The sequence below is a fragment of the Camelus ferus genome, chromosome 9 (assembly GCF_009834535.1).
Source record: "Camelus ferus isolate YT-003-E chromosome 9, BCGSAC_Cfer_1.0, whole genome shotgun sequence".
NCBI classification, from domain to species: domain Eukaryota; kingdom Metazoa; phylum Chordata; class Mammalia; order Artiodactyla; family Camelidae; genus Camelus; species Camelus ferus.
The window spans coordinates 46946685-46962910 of record NC_045704.1 but is presented as its reverse complement, the minus strand read 5'-3'; the positions used below and the strand labels follow the sequence as shown (position 1 = coordinate 46962910).

General features: G+C 48.5%; 1 protein-coding gene across 1 annotated transcript in view; it reads right to left on the bottom strand.

The window, feature by feature from the left end:
* Positions 1-16226, bottom strand: part of ZFHX3 (zinc finger homeobox 3) — a 300481-nt gene that overhangs the window by 88674 nt on the left and 195581 nt on the right. The window contains 1 exon segment of the mRNA XM_032486653.1: positions 6291-6522. Within this exon segment, the coding sequence (XP_032342544.1) occupies positions 6291-6522 (232 nt within the window).

Below are 16226 nucleotides of genomic sequence, written 5' to 3'. Positions count from 1 at the left end.
TCACGAACAAAAGACAACCAAGATTTACTTCTTGGTATATTGTTGGCTAATTTTGCTAATACCTCTGTCAACAAGCACCACCATGATTTGGGCTCCTGCCACGTACCTGACACTCTATTAGATTTCATATAAATGGATCCCACCCATGAAACAGCCAGAAATGTCAATGACAAACTGCTTAGAATGGTTGTTTTAAAAGCTTTAAGAAAAATACTTCTAAAAAAACAGTCAAACTATACACTATTCTGTAAACTCCATTTTTCATTTAACAGTATTATATTCTCTTTTTCTGTCGATACATAATGATGTCTCTTTATCCTGGTGTTGTAAAGCAGCTTTCTGAAAAAGCACACTGAAATTCACGAGCCTTGCCCAAACAGTCCTTCATTGGGGAGTGTATTTAAAACACACAGTCATAGTTTCTCCATTCCTCCGTGAGGACTTAAAATGTCAGTCACCCCAATTTGTTTTGATGCGCTTTTGCATTTAACTTTCCTAGTGAGAAATACTCTATCCCTATGTCTTTCCCAAGTCCCATGGACAAGACGTACAGTCAAAAGGAAAAAGTAAAGAGCAGTGCTGTGCTGGTTTTACGAAAACAATGCTTCAGAACTGCAGAACTGGCCACGACGTATTTCAGTGCTATGAGAAAAATTACACTGAAATTGCATATAATTTACCTATGTACAAAGAAAAAAAGAGGCACTTTATATCCAAAGGTCACCCTCGTGCCAATTTTGAAAAATAAAAACAAAACAAAACGAAAAAGTTGAAAACAGTACATTTTCTTATTCTCTTAAGCTTTGCGGGTTTAAGCAGAACTCCCTGGAACCTGATTCAAAAAAATAATCCATCAAATGAAGCCGGTGAGGGTTTCCATAAAGGTCATCACCAAAACCACAGCATCACCTGGGCCAGCTGCGTCAGCCTCCCTGACCCCAGGAATTTACTACCTTGAGTGCCAAAGATGTATCAGTGAAGACGGGTGCCGTCCCCTGCTCCAAGGAAAATATTCCCCTAAACTCTGAATGAGCACGCCCTCCCTCCGTGAGCTTGAGCCATCATCCGTGTGCCTCAAATTCCCTGGGCCAGCGTGGTGAGCAGCGTACCCGCACCAAGAGCTGGGAGGTGTTGGTGCCGCCCCAACTCAAAGTCTTGCACACAGTAGGTGTTCAATGGAGAATCATGAAATCACATTTGTGCAATGTGTGGAGGTCTACATCTATGTGAAAGAAGTAGTTAAGGCGAGGGTGAGGGAGAAACAGGAGGAGGAGGAGGAGGAGAGGAAGGCTGACGGCAGAAACACAAAGCACCTCTTGTCTTCTGCAAGCCCAGGGAACTGATAGAGTGAACTTAACTACAGTTTCAACCGGGAGCCAGAAATGCCTCTTTAATAAGCAAACAGGGAAGCTGATCCTACACATGATCCACCTACGAGGGCTTTCCATCTTTCAAGAGCTTCTGGTCAACTAAGGGGAAGCCAACAGCCAATGCCAGCAATGGGGGATATAAGCCAGTGTGTCGCCTCAACAAAGGGCTGTCTCTACATCCACCTGTCAGGGGGCGGGGCGTGCTTCCCGACAAAGAGAATGCCTGGTCTTGCAAAAAATACACTCTAGCCCCAAATCAAAAGTAGTGGTGGGTCACATACCAAAGATGTTGGGAAAGAGGGAACCTCAGCTGCTTTGGTTTTTTTCTTTTCTCTGAGATGTGTATTTCCAAGAAATTTTTTTTAATGGGAAGGGCCAGTGTGTGTGTGTGTGTGTGTGTGTCTGTGTGTGTGCTTGTGCGCACCTCTCTCTCTCTCTAAGTGGAGGTAAGGGGCCATGAGCATACCCACAAAGACCATCACACTAGGTTAAAGGCGACAGAATACAGGACCCAGCCTGTCCACTGAGATAAGGGTGAAGTCTCACCAGGCAGGGGAGGATGGCCTAGTTATTAGCACAGTCAGCAACCAAGACTCCACCCTTCGGTACAGCCGGGCAGGAGGCAGATCTTTTAAGTCCGGTCATGAGGCCTCTGAAGGTGCTAAGGGGCCCGTGGTGGGTGTAAATCCCAGCCACCTCCACAGAGAGCTGAAGGGCAGAGGGGACCTTCACCATTTCTCCTTCTCAAGCATGCTTCCATGTGGGTTGGCAGGCTACCTGGTGACTTACTGGAAAACACATGGGCTTAACTAGTATTTCTTAAAGAAGCGGTATGTCTGTCACCCACAGGGAAGGAACCAGTCTAGAGGTCACTCCGTCAGCCTCACCGAGGGAAGTCCTGACACCTGGAGAAGGTGGTATGAGACTGGGGCCTGAGGGCCTGAGGGCCTGAGGGCCTGAGGGCCGGAGCTCGGAGAGGGAAAGGAAGTTATTTCCCATGGCTTCTGGGTAAAACCTTCTGTTACGTGACCAAGAGAGGAGGAGAGGGAAGGAAGGAAAGGAGAAAGGACACCGTCATTCAACTAGATGATGATGGAGCACCAGAAGCGAAGACTCCCGACAGCACAGCCACTTACACGCGGCTGACAGTCACCACAGGCAGGGCTCCCAAGAGGTGCACAAAGGTTCGCTGAGGCTTCCTTATGCTACATGAACAACGCTTCCAGCTGAAGATTAACGTCCCAGAGGGAAAAACTGGGAATCCAGGCAGACCCCAGAGACACAACAGGTTGGTTTCCAGACTACTGCCATAACGCGAGGATGGGAATAAAGCGTGTCCCACAAATTCTGTCGTTTCCCAGGGTATAAAAGTCGTGCTCACACTACACCACAGTCGATTAAGTGGGCAATAGCGCTATGTCTAAAAAATGTACATACCTGAATTAAAAAACACTTTATTGCTATGAAGTGTTAACCATCATCTGCGCCTTCAGTGAGTCATCCTATTTTTGCTGGTGGAGGGTTTGAAATATTGAGAGAATTAGCAAAATGGGACACAGAGACATGAAGTGAGCATTTGCTGTTGGAAAAATGGTGCCCACGGCCTTGCTCCACGTGGGGCTGACACAAAGCTTCCACCTGTAAAAACATGTGGTATCTGCGAAGCACAGTAAAACGAGGTAAGCCTGGATTTTATAAATTTTGTGTTTACAAAACCTGAAGCTGATGACCTTCAATGTTTTAATTCCACCAGGCCCACAATGTCCCTTTTCTGGAAAACATTCTTCCAAGGAGTTTTTAAAAGCCAGTTCCTGGGGGGAGGGAAGAGGATACACTTCAAGATGAGTTTTCTTAAAGAAGTTTCCAAAACAGAACCAGTTACTCTTAATGTCAACACGAGTATTACCTAACAACTTGCCCCCTTTGTCATTAGTCAAGAGTATAAACTTAGCCAGTGTGTATGGGGGGTGTGTGTGTGTGTGTGTGTGTGCAGGGTGTGCAGGGAAGGGGGAGGCGGGTAGGGAGCAAAAACATGACTGCAGGCCAAAGACAATTCAAAAGGATTTTGCAATACAGAAAGGAAGTCTATCATCTAGACTAAAGTTGCTCATACACTTCAGGGGGGGAAAAATCCTAATACGCATTAAATGAGAGAAACCCAGAAGGCAATGGTGTAAGAAAGCAATTCCAGAGCGGGCTGCATAAATAGACATATTACATTATAAAACAGGGAACTGTTTGTTCCAGTCCATAGACCCCGGGTGAAATGGCAGCTGTACACTATTTAGTTTGGGGCACCTCATTAATAAAAAGGGTATTCTGAGCAGAGTGAAAGAAAGAATTCAGGGGCAAAAGGGACCAGCTTTTAGCGGAAGATTAAAACAATGACGTATGCAGAGCCGGCAAAAAAAAAAAAAAAAAATCTTTTAAACCCCGAAATAAATAGGTCTGCGTATATTGGTGGAGGAAGGAGAATCCTGTGAAATGACTTCATAGCAGAATATTGGGGAGTGGCATGATCAAACGTGGGCCCCCACAGCTGGGTGGCACAATGGTCTCAGTCTTGGGGCATGGACGTATCTCTGGGCGCTGGGCCCTGTCCCTGGCCCCTGGGAGCACTCGCACGCAGAGGCATGGGGTCAGACACCAACCAGAAGCCCCAGAGATTAAGATCCAACTTTAACCAAAAGAGGCATTTGAAATATACACAGAAGGAATAGTCAGTCTTGCAGTGGCCTGGAGGTGACCGAAATTACCCCGGTACCCAACACAGTGCTTTCCCAAAGCAGCAATTTAGACTGATTGTCAGGAGGACTGGTCTTTCCTCTATGATAACAAAACCTCAGCTACTCCAGCAGGGAGGACGCAGTCTCAGATTTTGGTATATCCCGGCACTGGAGGATCCAGTGTCATTCCTCCCGGAGAAGGGAGCAAAGGTGCAGCCGGGCGGCCAGGACAGGAGCAGACGGGCAGAGGGGTCTGTAAGGGCTCGGCAGGGACACCTCCAGACAAACTGACAGAGCAGAGCCTTCAGAGACTAGGAAATGTCTGCTCTGGCGGAGGGTTGGCCATGAATTAATCATACGTATCTAGAAAACCAGGGGAAACAAAAAGTTGTACAAGAAAGTAAATGAAATTATGAAACTCTACATGGCTCAGCTGTGATTAATATTTATAGAGTTAGAATAATGAAAACACTGAATATTAATACAACCCCAAATTATTATTTAATCATAATGGAAGATGAAGGGAGGGGAAGGCTGAGTGTGGTTGGGAGGAGCGTGTGGGCACTGCATCCGTGTATGTACATGTATGTGTGTGAGAGAGCGTGTATGGAGTGTGGGGTGTGTGTGTGGTGTCGGTATGAGTTAGTGGACGGGTGTGTGAACAAGTGTCAGTGTGTGGGTTTGCAGAATGGCATACTAGTAAAATCCTCATCTTCCAGAACAGAAGCCAATAGACAATGTCTACAACTTACCAGAAAACAAGAAAATCAAGAAATACTAGTAGAAGCATATTAAGAAATAAGGAAAGAAGTCACAAAAGGAACAAGTAAACCTGAAAGCCAGAATTCCGGGGAAGGGGGCTGGGGAGGGTCACGCCATTTTTCATAATAAGGTGTACATCACTTTTTGCCTTTAAAAAGTCTAAAAATGTGAAATTTGACAACATTAGGATTAAACTCCCCACACAGCCACGACAGCTCAGTGGCTGCGAGGGTGCTGCAGGCGGCGGGGAGATAAAAGCCCCGAGTCTGCAGCCAGGCGGCCTGGACCACGCGCCACCAGAAGGAGAAAGAGGTCCTGTGGGGGGAGTCGTGAGCTCAGCATGGGAGGGGCACCGATGAGAAGCCCGGGAAGCTGTCTGCCGGGTGTGTGGCAACGCCAGGACATCAAAGCTTCAAGAGGTGGGGAGCCAAGAGCCCGGCCAGGACCACGAGCCAGGGAGGGGCGTGGAGGACGGTCAGGAGAAGCAGGAGGACAAGAGGGAAACGGGCCCAGGGAAGGGCGCTTCGACAAGGGACCGTGCCTCAATTTCAAAGGCCACGGAAAGAAACAGGCCCAGCCCACAGCCACTGGGCTGGGTCAACCCAAGGCCAACGGTGACCTTCTCAAGGGTAGCTCACAATGGGAGGAAACAGGCTACAGAGGCAGATGCGGGGACTCGACAGGACCAATACCGAATGATCCTTTCAGAATCTTAAAGATTCTCTTGTAGACAGAATGGAACAGAGGATTAACGGAGAGCTCTTGCTTTATGGTTTTTAAAGACATAGGCTCTTGCCTGTGTTCCCAAGTTGAGAGAAAGAGACCAGAAGGCTGGAAAAAAGACAAGACTGGGGGCTGTACTGTGTGAGGTCCCAGTGGGAATGGGAGTACAGAGCAAGGTGACTGTGGGCCGGATGGCTGGCTGGGAGGCAGAGCTCCCCCGGAAGCCCTCCACTCTCTCTGTAAAGTAACAGCACTGAGCCGGAGTCTCACACACAACAGAAAGGTTTCTAACAAGCACTTGTTGCTTCGATCTTCTCTGAAGTGCATTCTTACAGGCCAGACTTGAGGCCATGAACTGTCCATTCTCAATACTGAGCAAGACAAAATTTAGTATTTGCTTTATCTCAATCTGCAACCAATAAACCGAATCTACAGCGTACCCTGGAGGAATCTGGGGAGAAAGAACAAAACACTTTCCGTTGGCTTGCTCACCGGGGAGTGGCTTGTGACACCTCAAGCAAAGTGGTGCCAGGTTCCCCTGAAAAAAGAGAGAAGCAACAATCCTTCCAGAACACCACGGTCACCTGTAAGCCTGGTAATGAACACCCAGGCCAGCTGCACCCAAACGAAGCCCCGAGGAGGCCTCCTGGCAGCCAACATCCAGGTCCCCCGGCCGCCCTGGGGCTTCGGGGCCAGAGAGACCACTCACCTGGGTCGGTGGAGGGGCACCTGCGGATGGTGAAGATCTGTCCCAGATCCTCGTCCTCCTCCGGAAGGCCCTTCTGCAGCCGCTGCAGCTTTCGCAGGCTCTCGCTGCGCTGGTGCTTCATAGAGCGCACGTGCTGGATGAGGTTGAGCTTGGCCTTGGTGGAGTAGTTGCACAGGACACAGTGGTAGTAGCAGCTCTCGCCTTCCACGCCGCTCTCGTGCTGCTGCAGGTGCTGCGGGGGCAAGGGACAGGGACACGCTGTGGGTGAACCCCTGAAAGCCCACCAGCGCCGCGAGCCCACTCCGCCCCGGCGGCCCCTGGTGATAGGATCCCTGAGAGGGGTCGCTTGGTTTTCCCAACATGCCCGTCTCTGCAGCAGCCTGAGAACAAGCAGCACCCCGAATGTCATCCTCGTCTCCCCCAGATGTGTCGGAGCACTGACAACGCTGATGGATTGGACCCTCCCAGTATAAACCTGTTTTTTTCTGGCACAATAATTAAAGGTTCCTCCTTCCACTCTACGAAGTGTCCTCCTTTTTTTTTAGAAAAGGGTCAGCAAACTATGGCCCGAAGGCCAAATCCACTCTCTGTCTATTTCTGTAATAAGGTTTTAAGGAACACAGCCATGCCTGTTAATTTACACATTGTCTATGACTGCTTTCTGAACACCAGAGTTCACTACTGGCAACAGAGACGGCACCCCCTTGTAAAGCCTAAAACAGCAACATCTGGCCCTTTACAGAAAAAGGTAGCCAGCTCCCACTTTAGGTGATAATCTACGTGGTCACCTTAACTGTAGAGAATCCTAGGTCAGTAACACACCAGCCAAAGCTGCTGGTGGGCTATTTCACAAGAAACATGACTCAGGTTTTCATATTTAGAGCTTGTCTATTTATTAGGAGAACCCCAAATTAGGTTTTCCTCTGGATTAAAAATATGACAGGAAAATAAATTTCTCCAGACTAGTTCCCTGTCAACATCTCAGGGTCCTTTGGCTTAGTGCTCAGATGGTCAAAATGACACTGTTGTGTTTGTGCAGACACAGTACTCTGAGTCCAGAACGTGGACGCCCAAGAGCAGGCGGGAAATAGGAACACACAGGAGTAAAGTTTGGAGCACAAAACAGAGGAGGTCATGGAAACAGTAGCCCCTGGACTTCTGTGTCTCGGAGAAGACTTAAGGATTATCCAAGCACAAAATTCACATCCTTTGGGGGCCTCTTTGAGAATATGCTGAAAGCTATGGACTTTCTTTAATTAACAATTAGGAAACTGATATGTTCCTGGTAGAGGAAAGCCATCTCCTTCATTTCAAAAGACTTATTTTGGGGGAAGAAGGAATTTTTCTATTGGGTACATATGAAGCAGGGGAAACAAGACCAAAAAGTTTAAGCAGCTGACCCAAGGTAACCCAGCTAGGTAGTGGGAGAGAGAAAGAACTAGAACCCAGGTCTCACATCCCGCAGCATTCTTTCGGGGGAAGAAATTCAGATCACGTAAGTGTTTCATGTGCTTATGTCATGACCTTCCCTCTTTCTCCTGGCCCTCACCCCCACGCCTGTCCCCAGAGCCTGGCCCATGGAGCTACACAGAGTACACGACAGATGCCTTGGAACTGCTTTGTGCTGCCCCTCTCCCCTCTGACTGCACTTGTTCTGTTGGATGCCCACGCCTTGGTAACTGTTTCTGGTCCTGCTTGGCTATCTTTCTTGTCCAGATTAAAATGCAAGACACTCAGAGAGCAAAGCAGTCAGGACGTTCTGCGCTCTGCCCAGCACTGACAATACCAGAGCGACCCCACCAGCACTTCCTGTCCGGTGACACGGCTCTGAGACTCATGTGCTCACATGCACACATCCTCTGTTCACTGGAAAAGTGTGAACACTCCAGAAGCACATTTGGACCTCACTGGAGGAGGAAATATGAATGCACCAACAGAGAGCTGTAGACAAACTATCGCCGGGAAGCAGAGGGAGGCCCAGGTCCTCAATCATGTAAACCAGCAACACGGCTCCATGATAAGTTATGCTCTGGGGCCAACTTGCAGGTGACAATGTGACAGACTACACAGGTACCAGCAGGGAACAATCCTGTCCTCCCCTGAAATGGGTGATTTAATACACTCAAGTGCAGACCCTTGGAACAAAACAGTATCTCCCCCAGTAAGAGCTGTCCTAGAGCAATCACACCAGAAGGAGTCTGAAGAATTAGCAAGTTCAATGTTAACTGTCAAATTACAACAACTGAAAATAAAAAGATACTTTTCTTGAAATAAATTTGAGCTATTTTTTTTTTTAAACAGTTTGCTTCCTCTGATGTAAGACCCCTTGCAGAGCGCTTCAGGAGGACGGACAGCACCAGAGCCACGTCTCCTGGAGGCGGCCACCCTGGGGAGAAGGCAGGTCTGATGGGCTAGATGCAAAGTGGCAAGAAGCCCGTCCGCACGCATTCTCCCCAACTTCTGCACAAGGACCCCGAATGCCAAAGCCGGACCAGGATATTCCTGGGAGCAAGGGTCTGACTTGGGATTGAGGAAAAGAAAAAGTGTACAAGAGCCAGGAACTGCATCCTGGATCACTGAGACCCAAAGAAGTACGTTTATTACAGTTTCGACAAAAACTGACTGAATGACAGGTAATGAGGGGAAAAAAAAAAACCAAAACCCATGGAATCCAAAGCAGTAAGTTCTCTCAAGGGCTTCTAGTGGTATCGTAAACTAGGAAATCCAAGCAAGAGTCACTTAAGCCTTAACCCCAACTTCCCATCACCTTCCCGTGACAGGACTTCCTTGCAATAAGGCTCTGAATCTTAAACATAAAATTTTAATATGGATGTGAAGGTTCTTTCCCAAACGGCTGGGGTTTCCAGTCTCAGAGCCAGAAGAGAGGATAACATCGCCAAAAAGAGTTGGTTGGGGGTTGAGATGTCAGACGTCTTTCATCCTCAAATCCATGGGTTCTTGGGTGACACGGCTGTAGAAATCTTGAGCTGAAATAAACATACTGGGGACCCCTGCTTAAAAAAAAAAAAACAAAACTCCTATGATGATGTCCCCAAACCACTCCACCCTTGAGCTCAGGCTGGTCAGTGGCAATCTCTTCCACCACCAGGAATTCTTTTGTCTCCCATTTGAGAACCATTTTGGAAGGGACTACAAACAGTAGAGGAAAGAATAAAAGGAAATGTGGGAACCAGGGCCACGGCCTCTCTCACTGACGCTGTCGTAGGGAACACTGAGGGTCCTCTCTTAGAGACTGCACAAAGGTTAATTCAAAATTCCAAGCTTGCTTTTGCACTCCAAGTTAATCCTCCAAGACACACATACACAAATCCAGAACAAACTATTTCTTGGTTCCTAGGAAACACTTGTTTATAAAGGTTATATCCCAACCCAAACTTCCACTCACAACTGGAGTTTCTTGAGGTCTACCTGTGTGTGGCAGACCCTGTTCTCACCACATTTTGTAAGCTCTCGCTCCCGTATTTCTCAGGCTGAACCTGGAGCAAACGGGGGCCCAATGGTAACAGCAGGGTCCTACCTTCTGTGACCTTCCCCACACCATCTGGTCATTTCCCAGGCCTTCAGTGGGTCACAGCCCTGACCTCGTTGGCTTGACGTCTTCTCCCTCCCAAGAGGCATTCTCCCATCCCCAGAATCCCACCCCTGGAACCTGCCTAATAAGAAGCTATTGGCGGCGGGGGATGCCTGGAGAGGCTGATGAGGACTCCGAGGGGCAAGCCAGTCAGCCAAGGACATGCCTTCCCTGCAGAAGAGAGTAGATGTTTTCATTTGGAGAAGGAGGGAGAATGATTTGTTCCTGACCCAGCTAATTAGAATACCCTCAGTTGGGATCACAATGTATTTAATTAAATTCACTGTAATATATGAAGACTCCACCAAGGCACAGATCCCAGTGGACCACTCAGTGAAGGAGCTGCTTCCTTTCGGAGTTCTTGCTCTCCTCGGCAGGCAGGAAGGAAGGAAATCCTTCTCCCACACAAATCCTGGACTCCCCCTCCATCACAGAGCATTCCCATCCTCGGGAAGGGGGACCCAGGTCTTGTTTGGCTTTTTCCATTTTTCTTTACTCGATGTTCAGGATTCTTCATTGCTCACCTCTATCAGGTCAGGTGTACAGTTTAAAAAAAAAACAGACCAGTAACTTCAACTGTGGTTAGTGTGCTGTAAGGCACGTGTGCCACATGTGGACCCAAGGAACACTGGCCACTGAGCGCACTTGGCAGGGTTTGGTTTTGATTAGATTGTAAGTGCCTACAAGACACCATGTAAACTCACACACACAGAATGTGCCCAACCCCAGGGCCTTACCCTGCAGGTGACAAGGCAGTGATGGTGGTGACTTGGCAGACACGTCAAGGGATTGAGGAGGGCTTCCCTTTGGCTCGAACACCACTGCGAGAATACACCCTCCGGCTGGATGGACGAAAATCACTGGCTCACTCAAGAAAAATCAGCATCTACCCACTAATAACGAAGAGGCAGGACCAACTAGCAAATCAAGAAAGGAAGATGGACGGAGCCAAAGAAGGGCGACCACGGAGGTCCAGCCAAACGCACTTGGTCTCTCCAGCCTCTCCTATAACCTTAAACTGCGCAGGGCTTCTCTGATTTCCCCCAATCTCACTGGCTGGTTTAGAAACTGCCTGCCCAACACTGGGTTACATGAACGGCAAGTGTGCGGTGGTTTCCACCTAAAGAAACGTCTAGACTTGACAAGAGGATTCATCTCCTGAAAGCTCGAGAAAGCACAATGACCTAGAAACAGGAAATAAGTATCCAGTTTGAGTCATAAACAGAAGCAGAAAAAGAGCCCAACAAACTACAACTTTTTCAAATTAACCACTGTGCAGCAGAAAACAGACCGCGCGCACCGCTGGCAAGCAGGAACCGGGCTCACACACACCAGGTGGTCAGCACCCTGTGCTGGAAACAAGGGAGCGCAGGCGCCCCGGCGCTGGTCAGAGACCTTTTCCTGTCCACCAGTCTGATCTCGTCAGAGCTACTTCTATTTTTAAAATGCTCATCAAGTCTTAGTTTAGCCGGAAGGCGACGCTCCCGCCTCACTGACATGGAAACATCCAACGCCCACCTCTTCCTTTCTGGGTCTGGTTCATGGGGAAGAACTTGGAAAAGAAAAGACCTCAGTACAATACTAAGAGGCACCTCAAATAATGAGTCTGGCACGGAAGGCCGAGTGCAAAAAGCAAATTAATAATTAAAAAAAGGAAAGGAAAGGAGCCAGGCCGCGTTACTTGGTGGGACTCCACCCCATTAATATGTCGGGCTCGTCCACCCTGGCCAACGACTGAAAGTCAGACAGACGAAAAGAGGGCTCTTGTTAGAAAATAACTCATCACGAAAATCAAAAAAATGTGTTCCTGTTACTTGTTTCCCAGGAAAACTAACCAACTTCTGTCAGAGAACATTGATTTCTATAAATCTGGAGGGGCCCTGGCTCCCTCCTCCTCTCCCACAATAGGAAACTTCTAACATCTGGTTCTTCATGCATGGAATGCAAAATATTGATTAGGGTTTGTCAAATCCTCCCTTATAAAGTAGAAATGGGCCATACTCTGACACACACACACGCACACACACACTCACAAATGAAAACACACAGGATTCCCAAGTGGAGTTTTCTCAGGGAATCACACCTGTTACTATGAGCACACGTACGCCCACCTCTCAACACTTTTTCCCACAGACACAACGCAACTGCACTTGGATAGCAAATCAAACAGTGAAGCTCTTTGAGGGGGTAAAGCAGCTCCCGGGCATCCCTCAGAGCAAGCAGGCTACCCCAGGGGACATCAGACTCCCCAACACCACAGAGAAGCAGCCCCATGGTGCACGTCCAGAAAGGCCCCCGACACACCTGTAGGCTCAGCAGCGCTCTTCCGCACAGGCAGGTGGAAGGGCCTCTCCATCCATAAAGCGGAGGTCCCCGATGGAAGAGGCCGCTGTTGCATCAGGCCTCTGGAGGGAAAGAACTGTTAGCCACAGCAAGCCAGGGGCTTGGGGCAAGGACTATAAAAACCTCACCAGCACTGCCAGTGAGGAGGAACAGTAAGATGAGGGTCCAGAAGGAGACTGATAATTACCCACTAAGATGGAACATGGAAGGAGTACGTGGGTGTTAATTCACATTGGACCCGTGCATGGCATTTACTGCTGAGGAAGCACCTTCACACGCTTAATTTTCTCATGACAGCCCGAGGTGGGCAGCGCTGGGCTCCTGTCCTTGGAGAAACCCACAGCTCAGAGAGGTCATGGGACTCCCTCCTGCCAACAGCTCACAGATCGTGGAAGAAACCCGGGGCTGGATGCCAGGTCCACACTGTCCAGCTACGCTGCAATGATGCATTCTAGAACATGAGACTCCCCAGACCCAGGGATTCACCTTGAATGCCTAAAAAAGACATTGTTTCAGGTCTAATGCAACCTGGAAGTGGGGCAGTTAATTTTTTATGTCAGGGGCTGTGTGACTATTCCAAATATAATGTCACAGTCTTAGGAAAGCTTCCGGAAGGTCAATCTAAATATATATGTATTTTCTGTTTAATGCTGGCTTTTCACCCACTCATGCCCTCATCCTTGGCACATGCTAATTTAGCCCTATTTCACCGTGGGAGCCCCGCAGACAGCGTAAGATGTAAGCCCTGACCATGATTTACAAGAGAAAGTGAAAGGAAGTAAAAATGTTCCCTTAGATCCATCCATTTGTGTTACTCTGACCTATTTTCTGGTTTCTAGGCCAGACTCCTCACGCCCCGGAAAAAGCCACGACTTCGCTCTCAGCATCCGAGCTCCAAGGCCGGAGCCGAGACTTCCCACCCCTGCATCCCTTCGCTTGTGTGAATGACTTTTCCTCATTCAAAAGTCCCAAGATGAATGTTCCTTGAGAGAAGTATAGTAAAGTCTAGAAGAAAAGCAAGCATAAATCTGTAACCATCTATCTGCCTTGGCTGTGAATCTTTTCTAGAAAAATCCAAACATGGACTGTTACAGAATGGTGATGCCTTCTTGTAACAGATTTCATTTCCCTCTGTTGGGAAAACTCCAGAAAGGAAAGTGGCACAACCGTATACACAGAGGAAGCCTTATCAGTGTGTGCAGGAGTCCGCCCAAGGAAGGGGCCCATCAGAGCATGAGGTCACAGGCAAAATGAGGGCTAGTTTTTATGATGGTCAAATGAGCATCTGCATGGAGCTCGGAAGCCAAGGGAGGTCCGAGGTGGGGGGAAAAAACCAAGTGGGTCCCACCAGGCTAACATCAAAATGACTACCCTCCAGGAACTACCCAAAGCTCCTGGGGTCTGAAGACAACCCCCTCTCGAGGGGAAGGCTCTGGGAACAGCAACTGTTTGCTCATTCCAACGTGTTCCTTCCCCAGTGCCACCTTCCAGCTCTCACAAATATGAGCCCCACACAAAACAAAGGCCGCCATATACATGCTACTCAAGCTGGTCCTCATTCAACTCCACTTCACACTGTTGCCATGATGTGGTCTAAGGTACACTCTCGACTTAGGCAAGCCGGGGGAAAACCCTCGCTCTGTGCTCCCTTGGGCAAGTTATACACACTGGTTGGGCTTCAGTTTCCTCATCTGCACTGTTGCAACAATACCAGAACCTCCTTGCAGCACCGCAGGGAGGAGTCAATGGGGTCATTCATATAAAGTGCCTGACACATGGTTCCCCTCCATAATTAATAAGGCTATTATTACTATCGGTATTTTTCAAACTAGTTCAGCTTTGGGATTAGGAGTAGAAATGAATGTCTACTGAATTTACCTATTTGACATTTCCGTCCTTATGACCAATCTCTCCTGCCCTGTTCCTGGGGAATCCCCCTCACCTCTACCAACCACTCCCTCTTCAGCCCCGAAGAAGAATCCCCTATTGACAGTAAAGAAACTGTGACGTATAGAAATTATGAAATAGAGGGGATACTGCGCACACATGGGGCCAATCTCTTCCTTACAAAAAGTGCTTAATTTTTATTTTATTTTAAGTCACTTGCCCAAAGTCATGCTGCTGGTGCAGGCAGAGCCAGGATCCACACCCCAGACCCACGTCCCTGCCACAGAACCACATATAGAGCTCTCTACCCATCAGGTGCCAACAGAATGAAAATCAGAAACCTTGTTCATCATGTCTGCCAACATCCCAGGTGAAGACCAGGAAAGGAGAGCTCGACTGAAACGGCTGATAGACGCTTCCTTGATTCCCCAAATCCACTCTGAAGGATTTGATTATTTCTATCTCCAGTTCCATGACAATCAACACAGCAGAAATATTTGTCTGGTGGTCAACACAGGTGCATTACATCATGTGTAAAACACAGATGTTTATACATGCCCTGTCTTCCTCGGAGGCAATTTTTAAAAACCACATGAGCAAGCAAGACGTGAAGGACTACCTGAATATTTGGCACAGTCATCGTCTTCCTACCTTGAGCCCGGGTTTTGCTCCTTGGCTTCTGATCGGCAGGTACAATGCCATAGGCTTGGTGGTTAATGATGCAGGTGGTGCTCTAGCTCAGCGGGGCTCTAACTGGACCGTGCAGCAGCAGCAGTAGCAGCAGCAGCAGCAGCAGCAGCAACAGCACAGACTGTGGGGCCCACCCAGGGGTTTCTGAGGTGGGGACTGAAAATCTGCATTTCTAACAACCTCCCCAGGAGACGCTGATGCTGCTCGTCTGGGATCACACTCTGAGAACACTGCTTTGGACAGCAACTGCCATGGAACAGAGATCCAAGTCAGAATACGTGGAGATATTCTCCTCTAAGAAGGAAAACGTCCCAGGCCTAAAATCTCTGCATCACTCGCCTCTTTCTAAAGTGTATTTCAGATTCTAGCAAACAGCCCTCAATAAATCACGCAATGCCTGCACACAAGAGTTCACCTCTTTAATGAAAAGTCACACGGAAGTGGCTGCCTGCTACTAGCCTGCTCCACATACGTCATAAACGTCGGACTTGGCTCGATTCGTCTTGCTCTCCCCCTTTCACACCTGCAGTCGGAGATTTCCTGGGGCTGCTGCTGAAAGTGTGACTCTTGATGGTGAGGCATGAGGCATCACTTTTCCCTCCCGAGCTCTGCATCCCGCTGCGCGCACCTGTCCAGATGTCTTGCTGGAACCAAGCCCACGGGAGACTTTCAACCAAACACGAGAAAAAAATAAAATGATCTTTAACATGCCTCCTAGTCTCTGGAATTTCTGGTTGCTGCTGCTGCTGCTGAGGGCATGAGTTTGCTGCTCAAACCTGGAGGCTTCTCTCAAGCTCCCATGATCTGCTGACAAATACCCTCATCACCTTCGTTACAGGAGAAGACACGGGCCGCTGGTGTGCGATGGGCCGGGGGCAGTGAGCATGCCCAGCGCTGATTTCCTCCTTCTAAGAGGAGCTTAATTTTTATTCCACTTTTTCCCCTTGAGACAGAAATGGGAGAGTGACCAGGCGGAAGGGAAAAATTCTCTCTAAACAAATGCCTTTGATGTCGTCCTTTCTGACTGCTGAGACACTGCACCCTGCCTCCTGAAACTTCAGGGATTTTGTGGAAGGTTGAAGAAGATAAGTTACACCTGTGGGAGGGGGACAAGGGGCCAAGAGAGTGAAAAGAGAAAAATGCTTCTTCGAGGAAGGTGGGCCGACAGACCAGGAGACAGCTGGCTGGAGCGCGGACAGTCATGCGGTGAGAGGGGACAGAGTTTTGTGAATGATGACACAGCTAGTTTCTCTGCCCTGCTTCCAGGGTCCCCCCAATAAATAACCCAGACAAACACCCTGTGCCCTGGGTTTTGCTCTCCTTCTCCCCGCTTTTTAAGTCTCATTAAAAGCCGATATTGTTCGGCCTCAAGATGGAGAGCTCAGCATGGATTTTACTGAACGTTAAATCAACCAGCAAGCGTA